At 36.2% G+C, this 21249-nt stretch overlaps 2 protein-coding genes across 18 annotated transcripts in view; one reads left to right on the forward strand and one right to left on the reverse strand.

Annotated features, from left to right (window-relative positions):
- Positions 1–21208, forward strand: part of DENND4A (DENN domain containing 4A) — a 109702-nt gene extending 88494 nt beyond the window's left edge. For 14 of the 17 annotated variants that reach the window (XM_070499667.1, XM_070499628.1, XM_070499709.1 and 11 more), the window contains 11 exons: positions 3858–4047; positions 8152–8246; positions 9538–9713; positions 9811–9957; positions 11476–11674; positions 11910–12164; positions 13663–13780; positions 13900–13926; positions 14393–14555; positions 14725–14789; positions 18688–21208. In XM_070499667.1, coding sequence (XP_070355768.1) covers positions 3858–4047; positions 8152–8246; positions 9538–9713; positions 9811–9957; positions 11476–11674; positions 11910–12164; positions 13663–13780; positions 13900–13926; positions 14393–14555; positions 14725–14789; positions 18688–18824 — 1572 coding nt within the window. In that variant the 3' untranslated portion in view covers positions 18825–21208. The remainder of the gene's footprint in view (positions 1–3857; positions 4048–8151; positions 8247–9537; positions 9714–9810; positions 9958–11475; positions 11675–11909; positions 12165–13662; positions 13781–13899; positions 13927–14392; positions 14556–14724; positions 14790–18687) is intronic. The other 3 variants (XM_070499707.1, XM_070499706.1, XM_070499716.1) reach the window with 1 other exon arrangement.
- Positions 20352–21249, reverse strand: part of SLC24A1 (solute carrier family 24 member 1) — a 30723-nt gene continuing 29825 nt past the window's right edge. The window contains exon 9 of the mRNA XM_070499755.1: positions 20352–20394. Coding sequence (XP_070355856.1) covers positions 20352–20394 — 43 coding nt within the window. The remainder of the gene's footprint in view (positions 20395–21249) is intronic.

Below are 21249 nucleotides of genomic sequence, written 5' to 3' on the forward strand. Positions count from 1 at the left end.
AAAGGAAAAAAATAAAATCTTTTAAAAAAAAAAAGCTATACCAAGAGGCAGGACCATAACTAAAAACAGTTGAAAAGTAGATGGTGGAAACAGACCTTCAGGTGATCCTATTAAACATTTGAATTAACAAGGGCCTTTGAAATAATTATAATACGTTCAAGAAAATAGAGGAAAAGGTGAAAAAAATACCTGAAAAGATGGAAGATTTCATCAGATAATTATCTGTTTTAAAAAATCAAGTATAATTCCTAGAACTGAAAAAGATACAAAATTAAGAATACGGTAGTTGGATTTAACAGTAGACAGAACACAGAAAAAGAAAGGTTAGTAAACTAGATGGCAAGTCAGTAGAAAATATGCACACTGAAGCACAGACAGGAAAAAAGTTGGAAGATATAGAAAAGAATGTGGGGTTCAGTGAAAATGCCCAACATTGATATAATTGCGTTCCAGAAGAAGAGAGAATGAGACAGAAGGAGCATTTAAAAAGCTAATTGCCAAGAATTTTCCGAAAGTGAGTTAATATACCAACTCACATATTTAACAAGATCTACAAATGTCAAGGAGAATAAATATAAAGAAAACCATACTTAGGCACCTAATATTAAAATAGAGGAAAACGAAATACAAAGAGAACATCTTAAAAGGAGCCAAAGAGATATATTACCTTTAAAGGAGCAACAATAGGAAACTGACAGTGGTCTTCTGAACAGAAACTATGATGTCAGAAGACACTGGAAAAACACCTTTAGGGGGCTGAAGGAAAGTGACTGCCGATCTGTTTTTCTATGCCCAGCAAAAATATTATTTAAAAATTAGCATGAGAGTTCTAGTTCTACTGTGGTCCCATAAGACCACTACAAACTCTCCCCCCCCACCCACACTGATTACAACTAAAAACTCCAGACAAAAATACAGAAAACAACTATGTAAGGTTCTGGAAAATGAAAGCAGACACGTTGTGGGGAGGGTCCCACACAGAGGTGAGTTTCCCATTTTCTTTTCTCATGCATCTTTGCCTCAGGAGCAGGTCCCAGTCACAGTGTGGCATGGTAGCCCTGGCAGCTAACACTTCAAGAGAAACTGCATATTTCCTGGACGGAGGAATCAGGGAAGGCAGCCTCCATGGGCTGGAGAGTTTGAGGGAAGTCTGAGAGAAGAGGATTCCCTAATTCCCTAATTCTGAGCCCATACGAGTCTCAGGCTAACCCTTGAGCTACACCTATATGGGATAGATGCAAACCAGCATAGGCGAGGCTTAGAGAACTGAGTGAGGATTAAATCACCACCTACAAAAATTGAGACACAAATTGCAATCTGAACATAACTCACTTGACTGCTTGCTAAAACAAAAGTTTTTTGTGTTCTCCAAGAGATTATAACAGTACCCAGACTGCACAACATAACATTCACAGCGTCAAAAATACAATCCAAAATTACCTGATAGATAAAGAACTGGGAAAATGTGACCAGTTCTCAAGAGAAAGACCACCCTGAGATGACCCAGATTTTGAAATTATCAGACAGAAACTTTAAAGCAGCTATTATAACTAGATTCTAGGAGGTAAAGAAAAACACATTTGAAATAAATGAAAAGAAAGTAATTCTCAGTAAGAAATATAAACTGTTAAAAAAACGAACAAATTTTATAACTGAAAAATATACTCTGAAAGACACTCATTGGATGGGTTCAGTAGTAGAATGGGGATCACAGGAGTCAGTGAACTTGAAGACTGAGTAATAGAAATCATCTGATTGGAAGAATAGAGAGAAAAGACTTTTTATAAAAATGAACAGAGCCTCAGAGACTTGTGGGACAATATCAATAGTTATAATAAAAAACTGGAGTTCCGGAAGAATTGGAGAAAGAGATTATGGTGGAAAAAATATTTGAAGAAATAATGGCTGAAACTTCTCAAATTTGAATTAAAAAATTAGATTTACAAATATAAGAGACCCAGAAAACTATAGACAGGCTAAACTCAAAGAAAACCACGTAAGAAACTGCTAAAAACCAAAGATATTGTCCGCTAATAAGAAAATGGCTGCTGGGAAAAAAAGAATAAAAAAATACCTTGAAAGCTGTTCAATGACACATTAACTACAGATGAATAAAGATTGGAATGACCACATGTTTTTCATCATAATCCATGGAGTAAAGAAAAGACCTGTCAACCCAGAATTCTATATCCAGTAAAAATATTCTTCAGGCATGAAGGTGAAATAAAAACATTTTCAGATAAAGGAAAAGAATTCATGGCCTCAGACCTGCTCTATAAAATATGCTAAAGCAAGTTCTTCAGGCAGAAGAAAGATGATAGCAGAAAGAAGCTTGGATCTTCAGGAATGAAGGAAGAGCAAAGTAGATGGTAAATAGCTAGTTAATATAAAAGACTACTTTTTATCTCCTACATTTCTTAAAATATTTATAATAGTCCAAAACAAAAATTGTATCATTTCATTGGCTCTTCATTATATGTAGATGTTTTATAGTGGTAAAGGGACTCTCCCCACTGATAGTCATTGTAGTTATGTTATATATGAAATGGTACAATGTTAACTAACATAAGTAACATTAAGTAAGACTGTAAATGATGAAGTATGTTATACTGTATTCCCTAGAGCACCCACTTAAAAAATACGATGAGATGGACCCAAAGAGCCAGTGGAAATATTCAGATAATCTCAAAAATAACAACTTCAGTGAAATAAGCCAGATAGAAAAGGACAATCTCTGTATGACTCCACTCGTATGAGGAATTTAAACATAAGATAAATCTTATGTTTAATCTATGTTTGTAGACAAAGAGAACAGATTAGTGGCTACCAGGGGAAACGGGAGGTAGGGGGTGGGCACAAAGGGTGAAGTGGTGCACCTACAACATGACTGACAAACAATAATGTACATCTGAAATTTCACAAGATTGTAACCTATCATTAACACAATAAAAATTAACTTACAAAAAATAACTCAGTGGCACACACACACATACACGACTAGAAAAAAAATAAGTTGTATTATCTGGGCAGTGGAATTACAGACCTTTAAAATATTTTTTCTTCATACAAAAATTTGTATCTACCAGATTTTCTTATATATTATTGATATAGCCAGAAAAAAAAGTAACTTATGCTGTGGTGTTCTCAAAAATGAAAACTGGAAATATATGACTTTGAAACCTGAATAATTGTAGAAAAGAATAGGATCGGGGCCAGCCCCGTGGCCAAGTGGTTAAGTTTGCGCGCTCTGCTTCAGCGGCCCTGGGTTTTGCTGGTTCAGATCCTGGACCTGGACCTGGACATGGCATCCATCAAGCCATGCTGAGGCGCCATCCCACACAGCACAACCAGAAGGGCCCGCAACCAGAATATACAACTATGTACTGGGGAGCTTTGGGGAGAAGAAGAAGGAAAAAAGATTGGCAACAGATATTAGCTCAGGTGCCAATCTTTAAAAAAATTTTAAAGAAAAGAATAGAATGTAGACATAAATGAAATTTTTTTTAAAAACGAATAAAATGTAATTCCAGTGGTATCATTCTGGGCTGAGATTTACTGGGAGGAAAATTAACAATAAATGAAGATTTAAAGTCAGCAAGAGTATCTTACTAAGAGGTATCTACTTTGATCTGACTAAAAAAATGCTGTCTTAAAAATAGATCTCCAGCACATTTGTCCAAATTTGTCTACCTTTATAAAATTGGGGTTTTTTCAGAAGTTGTAATGTTGATTAACTGATCATCTGAGTAGTTAAGTGATTATCTGAGTAGTTTAGGCATTTCCTCTGCCTCAGAGGTGACTTTTTAAATAATTAACTTTAAATATGAAGGAAATTAAGCTTATAATTATGTCCTTAGGATCAAAGTTCTGATCGTGCCAGTCTTTCTTCAGTGGGAGCCCAGGATTCTGAATCTGCCTCTTTAACAGATGAAGATGTCTGCCACGAGCTGGAAGGAGCCGCTTCCTCCCAAGAGAGCAGTGCCACTTCAGGGACCAAGGGAATTGATTTCAGCAGAACAAGCCTGGGAAGTTCTGCCTCCTTAGAAGGTTTGTCCAAAGTATCATACTGCATTTGATTTGTGGTACCTTTACTTTTTGTCCTTTATGTTTTAATTTTGTAAAAGGTTTGCATGGCTCCGAAGTCAAAACGGTAGAACCAAGGCACTTTCAGAGAAGTCCAGCCTCCATCCCACCCCTTCATCTTGTTTACTCCCTATCCCTAGGTGTAACCATTTTTATTCATTTTGGTTTATCCTTCCATTGTTACTTTTTGTTTTTTTGAGGAAGATTAGCCCTGAGCTAACTGCTGTCAATCCTCCTCTTTTTGCTGAGGAAGACTGGCCCTGAGCTAACATCTGTGCCCATCTTCCTCTACTTTATATGTGGGACGCCTACCACAGCATGGCTTTTGCCAAGCAGTGCTATGTCCGCACCCAGGATCCAAACTGGCGAACACTGGGCCTCCAAGAAGCAAAACGTGTGCACTTAACTGCTGCACCACCGGGCCGGCCCCTCCACTGTTACTTTTTAAAAAATATAGGGGTGTGTGTGTGTTCTTATTACCTCTTCTCTTCTTTCTCAAAAGATAACATACTGTTGGGGCCAGCCTGGTGGCCTAGTGGTTAAGTTCACATGCTCTGCTTCGATGGCTTGGCGTTTGCAGGTTCAGATCCTGGGTACGGACCTACACACCGCTCATCAAGCCATGCTGTGGTGGCATCACACATACAAAATAGAGGAAGATTGGCACAGATGTTAGCTCAGGGCCAATCTTCCTCAAGCAAAAAAAAAAAAAAGAAGAAGAAGATTGGCAACAGTTGTTAGCTCAGGGCCAGTCTTCCTCACCAAAAAAAGCAAAAAACAAAAACAAGGTAACATACTGTAAATACTTTCCCACTCCTTGCTTTTTTCACTTACCAATGTATCCTGAAGATCATTCCAGATCATCACATATCAGTGTCCCTCATTCATTTTTACAGTTACATAGTTCATCATGTGTGGATGTATCATAGTTTATTTTAACCACTTTTCTGTTGATGGACGTTATGATTCCAGTCTTGGACTGTTATAAATAATGCTATGATGCATACATGTCATATATTTTTGCTAGGGTATCTTTGGAAGATACTTCAGAATTCTTACTTGAAGTGGTATTGCCGAAGCCCTTCCTCAGGGGTGTACTATTTTGCATTCACACTGATAATATATAAGAGTACAGTCATGCATTGCTTAGCGACAGGGAGACATTCCAAGAAATACGCTGTTAGGCGATTTTCTCCTTGTGCAAACATAATAGAATCCTAGATGGCACAGCCTACTACACACTTAGGCCATATGGTACTAATCTTATGGGACCACAATCATATATGCGGACCATCATTGACTGAAACATTGTTATGGGGCGCTTGACTGTAACTATTTCCCCACAGCCTTGTCAGCAAAATATGTTGGCAAACTTGGATTTTTCCATCTGATAGGTAAGGAATGTGTTTCAGTTTAGTTTTCATTTCTATTTCTCTTATAAATGAAGTTGAGTATCTGTTTATATGCTTAAGGACTATTTGCATATCTTTTTCTGTGGACTGTCCTTTGCCTACATTTTGCTTGTTCATCCTTTTTTGTTTGTTTGTTTTAATAGCTCTTTTTTATGTTAAGGAATCAATCTTTTGTTTCATGTAAGTGGCAAATACTTTTTCCAAGTTTGTCAGGTCTATTTTGTTTTGTTTTTGCCAAGCAAAAGTTTTTAATTTTATGTCATCAAGTTATCACTTTGCTCTCTTGCTCCTGGCCTTTGAGTTGCTGGGCGAGGTGTCCCCTTGCCCCAGTTCACCGTTGTTCACTGCTGGTGCTTCTCTGGTTTCCTTGCTAACATTTTCTCTGGTCAGCAGACTTTTCTGTAAAGGACCGTTTCATAAACATTTCAGGTTTTGTGGTCCACATACCTCTCTGGCACATATTCTTTTTTGTCTTCTTTTTTAACAATGCTTTAAAGAAGTAAAGACCATTCTCAGCTTGTCGCCATTCAAAAGTAGATTTGATTCCTGCTCTAGATATTTAGTGCATTTGAATTTATCCTGGTATATGATGTGGGGAATGGATGCAATATAATATTTTTTCATTTGCACCTTTGCCATTTTAAAAAGCTTTTATCGTGGAAATTTTCAAACATACACGAAAGTAGAAGGAATAACACAATGAGCTCTCCTATAAAACCCTTCACCCAACTTCAGCAGTTGCCAACAGATGGCCAATCTTGTTTTGTCTTTTCCCCTCTCTCTTTTGCTGCCAACATTTTTTCCTTCCCCACTGGATTATTTTAAAGTAAATCCCAGACAACATATAATTTTATTCATAAATACTTCAATATGTATCTCTAAAATATAAGGACTTTAATGTTATATATTTTTTAACTTAACTAATTTATTTAATAAATCTTTTATATTACTATACGTTATACATATAATGTGTACACTTTTATGTAGTAAATACATTTCACAAATTGAACACACCTGAGTAACCAGCACGCAGCTCAAGAAACAACACTGACGACATCCAGAACCTCCTCTCTTGCAGTCACTGCTCCCTTCACAGGGAGACATTCTCAACTTCCAGCACCATCTGTTAGCATGGCCAGTTAACATTTTATGGACTCATACAGTATGTATCTTTTGTGAAGTATTCATTTTTTTAAAAACATAATTGTAATACCAGTATCTCATTTTTTAAAATGTGACAATATTTATCATAAAATATATCAAATATTTTGTTTAAATTTTCACATTATCTCATAAAGCTTTTTTTTAGGTAGTCTGGTCAAATTGGGATTTAAACAAGGTCCACTTGTTGCATTTGGTTGATATGTCTGTTAACTCCCTTTTATCTTTGTTCCCTCTCTTTTTGTCCCCCGTTGTCATATATTCATGAAGAAATCAGGTGATTGGCTCCCCTCTCTCCTTTGTTTTTTTGACCTGCAAGAAAAGTTTGTTGTGCTAAGCAGATAAAACTTACCTCACAACCTGATTCATATTTATTAAAATGAATATTTATTCTGTGCTATAATTAATTAGATACAAAAGGTAGGCTGCCCACATATGACTGAATTAGTCAAGGCTAATAGAAGGTATTAGAAAGCAGTTTTGACCTAGCTTTAGCAGAGAGGGATAACAGAAGGTTACTGGGGAACCATCAAGGACAGACCTGTGGTTCCCACCAGCTCTCAGCGTCTTCAAGGAGGATGTGAGGCTCAGTTCTCTCCCTGCCACTCTTCATCTCTGTGCAGCAGGGCCGAGAGCCAGTGGTAGCTCTGGAGCTACCTTTTTGTTCCCTTGTCACTTGTTTGCTGAAGCAATCAGCTCATTAATCTGGATTATGCTGAATGCATTCCCATAGTGGCGGTGAACATGTTTTCCTATTCTCTGTTTCTCGTAGTTTATACTATTACTTTTTGTTCACCTTTGTATTTATAAAAATACCAATGTTCATTCGTAAAATTGAGTAACTAGTGGGAAAAAACTGTATAGAGAAGATAGAGATTACCTCCAGTTTTACTAACAAGATACAGTCACTGTCAACTATAGATTTGATCACAGAACTCCCCTTACTTTTTGCTGTTGTTGTTTTGATTGCTACCAATATCCCATTTCTCTGAAGAATGTTCTTGGAGACTCTTCCCTAGAGTTTAAGAGCAAGATTACTGTACCAGGTCTTAAAAGATCCTTATAAGGTGGGGAATTGCCAGTAAATTTTGTCATGATTTGAAATAAAATTAATTTTATACTTTTTAGACCTTAGAACTAAACATTTTCTTGCATTTTAAGCGTAGAAAAGTAGAAACAGCAAAATAGTAATTACAAACAGCTGGAATGCCTTCTAGCCTACACATTACAAAGTGCTTAATAAATGAGTAATGCGTGAGCACACCTAGCAGGCGGGGATCAGTAGAATGAGAGCACATTTCCTAGGTGTGTACTCAAAACAAAAATGCATGCATTGAGAAACATTTTTTCATTGTTTGTTTGTTTTTAAATTACCTTTAGTATTTTGAATAGAACACTTTGACATTTTATCAAAGAATTTATGAGAGCGAAAGATTCTCATATCCTTTCTCGTTAATTTTAATGGTTTTGCTCTTTGTTTTTTATTAATGAACAGGATCCCTGTCAAAGTTCGCCTTACCTGGGAAATCAGAAGTGGCATCTTCCTACAACACGAGTAATACAAATATCTTCCAGAACTATGCAATGGAGGTATAATTTTAATCAAAAGAGCACCTTCATGTACTACTTCATAAAATTTATATTTCTTTTGTATTGATCGTCATGAGTAGAATAATAAAAAGTTGAATATATAGCAACTGAAAATTTCAGAATATATATTGTACCTGAATAAACTTAAAATCCAGTTTTAGGATATCTAGTATTTCAGATTATTGAAATCATACTACTTTATATCTGTTTAGAACAATTTGATACTTCCTTTGAGATTTATCATAATACAAAAGCATTTTCATTTTCAATATTTATGCTTTCTTATATGTAAGTTCTCTTGGAATTTTCATTTTACATCTTAAACACAACCAATTTGGCTATGCAAGGACCTTTTTTGATGAGGGTACAGGAGAGTTTTGGCATTGGTATCAACTTTTTCCATGATGTTTTTCATTCTTTGTGTCAGTTTGGTGTACATATCTGCTAGATAGGCTGCTATATCCCATTTTCTTAAAATTAAAATGTTATACTTTTACATTTTAAAAAATTTACCTAAGTTTTTGGTAAAATTGCTTGCAAATACATTTGTGAGTGTTGTTGGTATTTCATGCTAATTTGCATAAATTTGGAAAATAAATTTGCATACAGCTGGAAAATAAATGATGAGCACTGATGTTGCAATTTACAAAGTTTCTTATGGCTTCAAAAATTTCTCTATTTTATTAACATAACGACAGCATTGACACCTATCCATAGCAATGCTTCTTAAGCTGTCTGTAGTGACGGACCAGGGGCTTTTGTTGTTGTTTTAATTTCCAAACTGTCATGGCTGATACGCTTGTGATACATTGAATACACTCTTAGATGTTGCAGCAATGACAAGTTGCATTAAAAGTTTCTAACTTCTCTTCTCCATTTCTTTCTTCATCTCATCACAAACCAATAAGAGTTTGTGGACCAGCACTTGTCTGGTGACCACACTTTGAGTAGCACAGATCTATAATATGTAATTACAGATACCTATTTTGGGTATTAAAAAATTAATGCTTTTCCATTAATAAAACCATGGCAGATTTTATAGTAATTATAATATAAAAATGCTCCCTTAAATGCAGCTTTTTCTTTCAGACAAAAATTTTGGAGTAGGTTTAGCTGAAATAGTTAAAGATGAGTATATTATATAATGCACTGAATGTAATCCATTCTTCTGTTTATAACTTCTGAATCCTTCTGAGTTTTAGTTTTCCAATGGATTTATGAATTGAAAAGTTTTTTAATTGATAATGTGCACTAACAGGCATACTTTATAAAGAACTGTTTTCTCCCATAGGTTCTCATCTCAAGTTGCTCTCGGTGTAGAACTTGTGACTGCCTTGTCCATGATGAGGAAATCATGGCTGGCTGGACAGCAGATGACTCAAATCTCAATACCACGTGCCCGTTTTGTGGCAATCTTTTCTTGCCCTTTTTGAATATTGAAATAAGAGATTTAAGACGACCCGGAAAGTAATGATTTATGCTTTTTTTTTTCCCCTTCATGTTTAAGGATCATGTTTCCTAGAATATTTCTTTTCTCAAAAAGTTTCTTTGACTCACATTACAGATACTTTTTGAAGTCAAGCCCATCTGCAGAAAATATGCATTTTCCGTCTTCCTTTTCAAGTCAGACAAGACAGTCTTGTATCTCAACATCAGCCTCTGGTCTTGACAAGTCTGTTATCTCCGTTCCAGGGAATTTTGATCTACATAGGTAATTATGGTTTTATGGAACTATATTTTAATGACTGTTACACACGTTTCAGACAATGACAGAAAAATAAGGTGACCATTTTAAGGTTTAAATTTCTACGTATAATAGATTCATAATCTTAAATTCTTACTTCTAATTAGAACAATATTAAAATTCTCTAATAACCTCAATGTTTAAACAGTTATAGTTTATGTTTTATGAATCCCCAGAGTTTAAGCTGTATAATTCATATAATGTTTAATAGTATTTTAAAGGTAAAAATTCTGTAGAACACTAGAAGTTTATAGTGAACATCTTTCTCTTACCCCTATCTCTTCAGGAATTAAGTCAGTACTAATTTACTTCTGCCTTGTTATATTTAGTTTTCTACTTAGAAATATTTAATAATCTAAGAAAACATTTGGAGCAGATAGAGGAACTATAAAATTAAATTTATACAGTTAGCCGGGGCTGGCCCCGTGGCCGAGTAGTTAAGTTCACGCGCTCCGCTGCAGGTGGCCCAGTGTTTCGTTGGTTCGAATCCTGGGCGCGGACATGGCACTGCTCATCAAACCACACTGAGGCAGCGTCCCACATGCCACAACGAGAAGAACCCACAATGAAGAATATACAACTATGTACCGGGGGGCTTTGGGGAGAAAAAGGAAAAAAATAAAATCTTTAAAAAAATAAAAAAATAAAAAATAAAAAATTTATACAGTTAGCCTTATATAAGTAAATCTATGCTTTGGGCAAATGCAGAAATCGAATCCATTTTGGAGAAGTGCCAGATACATCGTATATAGCTGGGCAGATGACACCATATTGCTAACTGCACATGCAGAAGAAAATGCCTGTATAGTACTGGCAGGCGAACGTGACTGGTTTAATCCTGACTGCTTATCTGTGTGTGCACCTTCTGTCGTCATAGGTCTATTGGAGCCCTTTCTTTTGCTGTCTCCTACTAGCTTGTGACTACTGAAGGAATAGGATGCCCGTTTTCTCTGCCTTGTATTCTCTGCGCCTAGTGTGGTTTCTGCTGTATAAAAGTTGTCTACTAAATGTTGTTTGGGGTTTTTTTTCTATTTATTTATTTTGAGGAAGATTAGCCCTAAGCTAACATCTGCCGCCAGTCCTCCTCTTTTTGCTGAAGAAGACTGGCCCTGAGCTCACATCCATGCCCATCTTCCTCTACTTTATATGTGGAACACCTGCCACAGCATGGCTTGCCAAGTGGTGCGAACCGGCGAACCCTGGGCCGCCAAAGTGGAATGTGCGAACTTAACACTGTGCCACTGGGCCGGCCCCCTAAATGTTTTGAATAAATGACTGACTCTTGAATATTTAAAGTTCACTGGATAAAAAGGAAAATGTGACTAGACTGCTTAAAAATATATCCTGATTCCTGGCTGAAGCCTGAGTAATATCTTTCCTTTGATTTACTTTGCTATGCCCAGCTTTGATTCTAAAGAGAAGAACATGGTCTTTCTAGAAATTAAATCTAGACAATGATATGCTTTTTCTTTTTTAATGTTCAAGCAAATCTAAACTGCTAGAAAATTCATGTGCCCGAAGTATTCAGATCCCTGCTGATAGATCAAAAACAGCTGTGTCAAAATGTCCAATATTTCCAATGGCCAGGAGCGTTAGTACTTATGGCCCCTTGGATAAAGAAGACACTGGAGGGCAGAAGCTTATTCCTACAGGCAGCCTGCCAGCAACTTTACAAGGAGCTACAGTATGTATTTTGGTGTTTTTTTAATTTGGACTTTGATAACTTACCTATGATTTTGTTCCCCTTGTCCTACACAGCATTATTAGCTTCAATTTTATTATTGTCAAGAAGAGTCTCTTGTCCCATGATACAATTATGGTACCTTTCTATTATATGGAAATCATTAACAGGAATTTCTAAAAAATGATTTAGTATCATCGATTTGTATTTGTCATTTATGTTTTTATTTATTCAACAGGATGCTTTAGGATTGGAATGGCACCTCCCAAGTCCAGATCCCGTCACTGTTCCGTATCTCAGTCCTTTGGTGGTGTGGAAGGAACTTGAAAGCTTATTGGAAAATGAAGGCGATCATGCAATAACAGTGGCAGATTTTGTGGACCATCATCCAATTGTTTTTTGGAACCTAGTGTGGTATTTTAGACGTCTTGACTTGCCCAGTAACTTACCTGGATTGATTCTTTCTTCTGAGCATTGTAACAAATATTCAAAGGTATGAGAGTAAAAATTAACTAAAAGGCAATGCTTCTGTCACCATTGTAATGTTTTCATATTCCTAATGACAGAAGAGTAATTTTTATGCTAAGTATTTTTAATAACCATCTGAATCATTGGGTCAATAAAATTGTTTTAGTTGCATTTACAAATAATTTTTCTTCTTACAATCTAGCAGTAAGACAAAGTCATGTTTTTTAGGCTTCTTGTAAAATTTACACAAAATGGTCTTAAATTTTTGTTGTAACCTCAAGAATAAACCGTGAATGACTTATGAGAAGAGTTTGTGAGTTGGCCCCACTCCTCTCATACCTGCTTTAGAAACAAGCCCAACACTCTTTTAGGAGGAGATCTTAATTCATATTGCAGTCATGTGCTACCATTCTCTTCATTCCTTTACTCTGAATTCTTGCTTAACCTTTTAGGTAATTAGTTTGTTGTGTGTTCACTTGTATTTTTGATATGTTGTTCTATAAACTGTTTTTACTTTTTCATGTGTTATCACCACCACTAAATTCCAGAGTCTCTAAATTCAGGAACTTTGTCTTGTCCCTTCTCATGCTTCATTTCTGTGATTGTACATGTGCTCTTTCAGTCTGTGATGAGTGGGTGACCAGGAGGTTAACTCAGTCAGTTATCTGGGCTGGGGTCTTCGACTGATGTAGAATGGGGCTCCTGGGTCCATCTTGCTGCAGCCCCTCAACCATAAGCTGGTCAAGATTAGCCCTTCATGGTACCCTCCTCACTGATCTCAGCACTTTGTTATATCTGCTTTTTAGAGATCATTAGCTGCTCAACTCAGCCCATCTGCTCAGTAGATATAAAATGCATACAGGGGCCAGCCCTGTGGCATAGTAGTTAAGTTTGTGCGCTCTGTTTTGGCAGCCTGGGGTTCACCAGTTTGGACCCCAGGCACATACCTACACAGTGCTCATCAAGCCATGCTGTGGTGACATCCCACATACAAAATAGAAGAAGATTGGCACAGATGTTAGCTTGGTGACAATCTTTCTCAACAAAAAGAGGAAGATTGGCAACAGATATTAGCTCAGGGCCAATCTTCCTCACACAAAAAAATTATAGAACAATAAAAATAATTATAAAAGTAAGTAAATAAATAAAATGCATACAAACCAGTCATTTTCTCTTCTCTTTTCTTTTTTCTTTTTTTTGAGGAAGATCCACCCTCAGCTAACATCTGTTGCCAATCTTCCTCTCTTTGCTTAACTGCCTGTGCCAGTCTTCCTCTATTCTGTATGCAGGTCACCACCACAGCATGGCCACTGACAAGTAGTGTAGGTCCACGCCCAGGAACTGAACATGGGCCGCTAAGCAGTGTGTGCCAAACTTAACCACTAGGCCATGGGGCCGGCCCCTCTCTTTTCTCTCTTGTACCCATACCTTCTAAAAAATATTTTTAAAGATCTTTATAAAATATTTACAAAACGTTATTGTGTAAGGATCATTAATAAATATTTGTTTATTCTTCAATACAGATTCCCCGCCACTGTATGTCTGAAGATAGTAAATATGTTTTAATACAAATGTTATGGGACAATATGAAATTACATCAGGATCCGGGTCAGCCCTTGTACATCCTCTGGAATGCCCACAGTAAGTGCTATCGTAGAATGCTGACTTCATTCATAGGGGTGTAATCTCTACTTGCTTTAACCAGCCTAAACTAATATATAACTGACTTTTATTTTACTATACCGATTTTTGTCTTACAGGTCAAAATCGTACTCTTTTGTTTGAGAGTGAGTGTTAAGTTTGAATTTTTAGTGCTACCTTATATGGAGGTCAAGGTTGTCTTTTGTTTTTGTTTTTTTGAGGGGTGCTGTGTATGTGCTGGAGGGGTTTTGTTTTGTGGAGTTCGGCTTTCAGCACATTGCTTGTCCCAGTTTCTTCTTTTTACTCATTTTTTGTTTATTTCCATCCCAGGCTGCTGATTTAGAATTTCCTCCAGTGGCTGTATTAAGGAAAACTGTGTTTTTAGTTATTGTCTGTTGTGGCTACAAAAAGCTTTAGGCCTTTTTTTTATCATTATTTGTCTTATTTTTTTCCTTTTTTTCCCTTCATTCTTAGATTTCTATTCCTTTATCTATTGCCTTTAGTTTATTTTTAGTGCTTTGTAACTTCTTTAATACTGTCGATTGCTGCTTGATTACATTCTCCTATCTATGTAGAACATTTTCATTTATCTGCTCTTTTGTTCTTTTACAGCCCAAAAGTATCCAATGGTCCATTTATTGCAAAAGGGTGATAATTCATTTAACCAAGAACTATTGAAAAATATGGTAAAAAGCATTAAAATGAATGATGTCTATGGACCAATGAGTCAGATTTTAGAGACACTGAATAAATGTCCTCATTTTAAAAGACAGAGGTACGTCATTTTCTTAAATGAATATGTTGTTCCTGGAAGCAGATTAATATTGTTTGCTTAGTAACTCATTAGACTATCTTATGCTTATATTAGCATAAAGATTTTTATAGAGACTTTTTATGTAGGCTCTATGAATAATAATATTTTCTCCACTCCTTTTCTCCCCTAGGAGTTTATATAGAGAAATACTCTTTCTCTCACTTGTGGCACTGGGAAGAGAAAACATTGACATAGGTAATTCAGCATAATATATAACATGTAATGTTTATGTATCATGGTATAGTTTTCAAAATGTTTTTATATGGGTAGTCTCTATTATTAATATTAAATTATATTAATATATTAGAAGAATTGTTTCTTTGATTTTTTTTGATATAATGTAAAAGATACTTTGATACTTTGGTCATGTTAATAATAATAATGATAAGTAATAAAAGCTAATGTTTTTTGAGGGCTTAGTGTAGCAAGTACTTTGCATGTATTACGTCAAATAATTCTCCCAAAAGCCCTATGAGATACGTAATATCATTTTCATGTTGTTACTGAAGTGACTGAGGATCTAAGATCTTAAACTGGACTTTCACAGTGAATAATAGAGCCATATTTAAGCCAAGCAGTCTTAATTTCCAGTCCCACGCTTTTAACTATTGTGTCATATCACTGATTACATTAAGCTATTGCAGAAAAGATGTAAGTTAGCTAATTATGTATTTTAGGAGGTCCCAGACTTTTTCGGTTGATCGTCTTCTCCCAGTTATTGTGCTTGGCCGCCTTTAAGTTTCCACTTCCCATTCCTAAGAAAGGGCAGAAATAACCCCTAATGGACAAAAAGAAGGAAATTGGTGGCTGTCAGGCATTGAGAGACTCAAGCATCATTTGGGCATTCTGAGAATTTATAATGTGAATAGGTTGGAAAAATGATAATTGATACATATAATTCATCTGACTTGAGTGGCTTCTGACTTGGGTGCCCTACGTAAGCCCACTCACCAGTTAATAAGAGAATGTGCAATAGGCCCTACCTCTTTTAGATGGTTGTGTACTGTCTTAACAGAAACATCTCCAGTTCTTTAGCACTAGCCAGCACTTCAGTTGACTTTTAAAGTGCCTGTGACATTTCCCATAGCCATTTATTAGTGTCATCAGAGTCACAATGATGATGATGTATAATAAACCTAATGCACTATTACAGGTTGCTCAATCAGACCACATGGAGCATGCGTAGAGAACAAGGGCTTTCCCGTGGTACTGGCTTCCCAACAAGTTCACTGAGGGATGGGAGAGAGAGCAGGAGTTAGTGAGTGAAGCAGAGGGCTAAGAGCAGCCTTACTGGGTATCTCAAGGGGTTATCAGGTGCCATCTGACCGAAGGTGACTGTGCTGCTGGGAATTGTCAGCCTTGATGCCAGAGAGAGATTGTAGAATTTGGCAGCGAAGATATGTATGGGTGAAATGGCAAGCATCTTACAGAATGGAATTATTAGATGGAAACCAACACTTAAAGGACAAAGAGACTAATTTAGTTAGAAAGAAAATAACTCTTCTCATTTAGAACATAGCAGTGGGAAATTGGCCTTTCACTAAAATGGCCTTTAAAAATTTAACTATAAATCTAAGCCCGATAGAGATCAATGTTTAATATCTTTGAAAAACAAAGTATGACCCAGAGAAATATAACCAGAGAACATTGTAGTCAAAAGTCATGTTAAATCATTGATTACCTAGTTGAAACAAAGTTGGAAAAGTTTGGAAAATTTCCAGTAAAAAAGTAAAACTTATTTAGAATTAAAGAATATTTGTTGGAGAAGGCTAAAGGAAATGTAACTGTGTATAACCTATAATTTTGTTTGTAAACAAATATTTATGAGTGTGTTGAGCTGCCCTTTCCATTAAAAAGAGGAAAAGAATAGATGGGTTCTAATTGCAAGCAGGAGGCTTTGAGCAGAATGTTGTCAGTATTTGTTTTTTTAGCTTCATGGTTGTGAAACACTGGAGACTATTAAAAATAAGAAACTTGACAAATGATTCTAATGTTCAACTGGAAAAATAATCATGTGAGAATAGCCAGGAATCAAAAATATGTGGTAAAAGAAACAAAAGAATTAAAATCTAGTTTAATCTATTAATCTAATCTATTAAATAGATCTAAAAATCTATTTAATCTATTAATCTAGAGAAGTAATATCTAGGTAACTCAAAAGAAGGCAGTATGGAAGAACTGAGGACCAAAAAAGACAACAAAGGGGCCAGCCCGGTGGGGTAGCAGTTATGTTTGTGCGCTCTGCTTCGGCGGCCCAGGGATCACCAGTTCAGATCCCAGGCGCAGACCTACACCCTGCTTGGCAAGCCATGCTGTGGCAGGCATCCCACATATAAAGTAGAGGAAGATGGTCATGGAAGTTAGCTCAGGGCCAATCTTCCTCAGCAAAAAGAGGAGGGTTGGCAATGGATGTTAGCTCAGGGCTAATCTTCCTCAAAAAAAACAAAACAGATTGAAGACCTAAGTGTGAGACCTAAAACTCTAAGAAGAAAAAATGGGACAAAAGCTATATGACATTGGATTTGGCCGTGTTTTCTTGGATATGACAGTAAAGGCTCAGACAACAGAGAAAAAAAACAAATTGAACTTAATAAAAATTATAAATTTTTGTGCATCAAAAGCTGATATCAACAGCAACCCACAGAATGGGAGAAAATATTTACAAATCATATATCTGATAAGAGATTCATATCCAGAATATATAGAGAACTCCTAAAACTCAACAACAAAAAATGAAGCCAATTCAAAATGGGTAAAGGACTTGAACAGACATTTTTCCAAAGAAGATATGCAAATGGCCAATAAGCACATGGAAGATGCTTAACATCACTAATTATTAGGGAAATGCAAATCAGAACTACAATGGGATACCACCTCACACTATTAGGATGGTAACTATCAAAAAAACCCGGAAAATAACAAGTGTTGGCAAGGATATGGAGAAATTAGAACGCTTGTGCACTGTTAGTGGGAATGTAAAATGGTACAGCTGCTGTGGAAACAGTATGGCAGTTCCCTCAAAAATTAAAAATAGAGGCCAGCCCTATGGCCGAGTGGTTAAGTTCACGCACTCCGCTTCGGCGGCCCAGGGTTTCCCCAGTTCAGATCCTGGGCGCGGACATGGCACCGCTCGTCAAGCCGTGCTGAGGGGGCATCCCACATGCCACAACTAGAAGGACCCACAACTAGAAATACACAACTATGTACCGGGGAGCATTGGGAGAAAAAGGAAAAATAAAATCTTAAAAAAGAAAATTAAAAATAGAATCTCCGTACGATCCAGCAATCCCACTTCTGGGTATATACCCAAAAGAACTGACAGCAGGGCCTTGAAGAGGTATTTGTATGCCCATGTTCATAGCAGCATCATTCACAATATCTAAAACATGGAAGCAACCCAAGTGTCCAATGAAGGATGAGTGAAAAAGAAAAATGTGGTATATATGTACAATGAAATATTATTCAGCCTTAAAAAGGAAGGAAATTCTGACATAGGCTACAACACAGATGAACCATGAGGACATTATGTTAAGTGAAATAAGCCAGTCACAAAAAGACAAATAACTGTATGATTCCACTTATAAGGTACTTGGAGTGGTCAGAGTCACAGAGACTGAAGTAGAATGGTAGTTGCCAGAGGCTGGGAGGAGGGAGGAATGGGGAGTTACTGTTTAATTGGTATACAGTTTCAGTTTTACAAGATGAAAAGAGTTATGGAGGTGGATGGCGGTGATGGCTGACAACATGAATGTATGTAATACCACTGAACTGTATAGTTAAAAATGGTTAAGATGGTAAATTTTAGTTACATATATTTCACCACAACTTAAAAATTTGGGAGAAAAAGTATTTTTAAAAGTTGGCATCTTAAAACTTGAAATTTCACTGATCTGTGTAATCTAACTCTAACATGCCATGGATTATAAGGTCTCCTTTCCAGCTCTGAAATTGTGGTCCTTTAGTTGGCAGAAGTAACCTAGGAATTCCTTCTTGGCCTCTAATTTTGCAGTTCTGTAGTCTTACCAAAACTTGATTATTGTTAACATCAAATATAAATTTCTTTATGCCTTTATTTATTTGTGAATTTTCGCAGATGCATTTGATAAAGAATACAAGATGGCATACGATCGTCTCACCCCTAGTCAAGTCAAGAGTACACACAACTGTGATAGACCACCAAGTACGGGGGTGATGGAATGTCGGAAAACCTTTGGAGAACCTTATCTTTAAGATGTGTGTGTGTATACTTTGAATATGTATTGTATAGTCAGTGTATAAAATAACACTTGTAGATTCTAAACTTTTTTCTTCGATTTTTGAAAGTGCATTTGTAAATGGTTCAGAAAGCCCAGCTAGCTTATGTACAGAAGGTTTTAAGAAGAGAATAGTGACAACAGGGGAGAGAACCCCTTTGTTTCCCATTTGTTTTCTTTTTCTTTTCTTCTCCTGTAACAAGTAATTAAATATTTTTGAAATGAGGAAATCCCTAAACAAAATAAGCTCTCATAAAATAAGACAACTGTTTTATGGTTTCTCTTGGAAGAGACAGATTGAAAAATCATGTATGGAACGTAAACAAATATGAGATCAAACCATCTCCTGTTTTCATAGACTGTTCAAATGTTTTGACCATGAAGTTGTATTATACATATTTTAAATTGTTTATAGTAAGTTGATATTTTTTTAATTTTTAAACTTAGTATAGCAAACTTAAAATGAACTTAAACTTATGAAGCAAGCAATTAAGTGCTTATTTTCCTTGTCTGCTGCTCTTTGAAGTAATAGTACAGCTGCGGATCTCTATGTGTATATCTCTCTCTATTTTTTTTATTACTTGGGAGAATGATTCACATGTCAGTGCCAGTGTCAGTGTTGTCCTAGGACTGCATGTCCGCGCTCCCGAGCCTGACGGCAGCGAGTCCTGGCAGAGTGCACCGCTCACACTGCCTCGCTGAGCCTTGTGGAGGGAGAACCAGAGAGGGTCCAGGTCTGCTTCTGCAAAATCAGGCTCAACATGCCATGATCCCAAATGTTCTCTGTTGGTCATAAATACGTACGGTACACAGGGCAAAGAGCTTACAAAGCCAAATAGCAATTTAAATTTTAATATTCTACATGCACACTTGTATTGGGAAGTATGTCAAACAATTTGTTCCAAATTTTACCCTTATTTTAATATCTAAAATATTGGGTATGATGCAAATTGTACTATATTTATCTGGAATATGACCTACTGGGGAGTATTCTGTTAATATTATATATATAAATATTCAAAATATTTTTTCAAAAGTAGAAAAATATTAACTCTCTAAAAATACAGCCAGGTAGAATTTCCCATATTGAGGAGCTTGCTTTTTCAATAAGCCTTCAGAATCTGAAGTTTATGGAATCTAAAATCCAGAAATATCCAGAAGTCAGACAATAAATTGAATGTTCAAGCACCACGGATATTAAATAGACTCTAAAAAATATTTTTTGTCCCATTATTTCTAATATCACTTTCTTTGGGTAATTTCTGATAAAAAGTATCGTTTGGCTGTTAGAATTATTTGTAGCTTTTCAGTATGTATGTGTGTATGTTTGCACACGTTGTTTGTGAAGGAATTCTCTAGCCACTTTCAAAGAAGAAAACAATAGATTGTCGCAAATTAAGTGCACAGAGCCAGTGGGGTCCAGGACACTTGGACTGGAGCTCGCTTGAAGTCCTGAGACACAATCAGTTCCGCTGCAGAAAGACCACCTTTTGAATTCACACCATTAGTGACTAGCACTAAGCTGAAACATTTCACAGCTTTCTACTCTGGGAAATAATGGGGAAAGTTTAAAAATGTAAAATTTTAGTTTAGTTTGGGGCTGAACTTTCTTACTGGAAAACTCTGGTGCTATGCACATATGTCTGCCTCTCCTTTGTAAATACCACTCCGACTTCATCCTTCTTTACTATTCAGATCCAAGCTTCATGCTCTAATTGTCTTAACATTCTGTGAATCATTCAAAAGTTGTCAAATGAGAGAAGCATTTGATAAGTGAGGCTTTTGGCATTGGTGACAACCATCCCTCCAAACAGGATTCTGGGCTTCTATTCTGGTTTTTTGTTATTGTTTGGTTTTTTCCCTGATAAGAACAGCTTTCACTATTGTTTACCTTTTTTTTTTAACACAAACAATATGCAAGAATAACAGTTTATTGATTTCAAATATCTGGCCAAAGTGAGGTAAAGCCCATTCTTTATGGTTCAAACTCATTTGAAAAAGTGAATGTTATGTTCATCTTCTCCCCCAACACCAAGTTTTGTTTCTGCTTTTGGTTGGGTTTTGCTTCCCGTACTTTTAATCCCCAGGGAATATTATTTGCACAAATTTAGTCTTTAGAAATAAAACCCAAAACATGAAAGTGGTAAACCCTGCTCAAAAGAAAATTAAAATATAGATCATCTTTTAACTCTATACAAACTTTTCTTCAGTTTTCTCTCTGTTGACCGTACGTTTTGGAGAGTCATGGCCAATTGTGTTGGAGAGACATAGCCTTTTACTATTTATCTGTCTCTTATTTTCTTACTCTTAGTTTTGTTCATACATTTAATAGTGGAAAATAAACCATGCTGTGTCCTCGTATCACTTGTTTACTACTTCCTCCCATTGTGTTTTGAATGTCA

The sequence above is a fragment of the Equus asinus genome, chromosome 2, assembly GCF_041296235.1.
Source record: "Equus asinus isolate D_3611 breed Donkey chromosome 2, EquAss-T2T_v2, whole genome shotgun sequence".
NCBI lineage: Eukaryota > Metazoa > Chordata > Mammalia > Perissodactyla > Equidae > Equus > Equus asinus.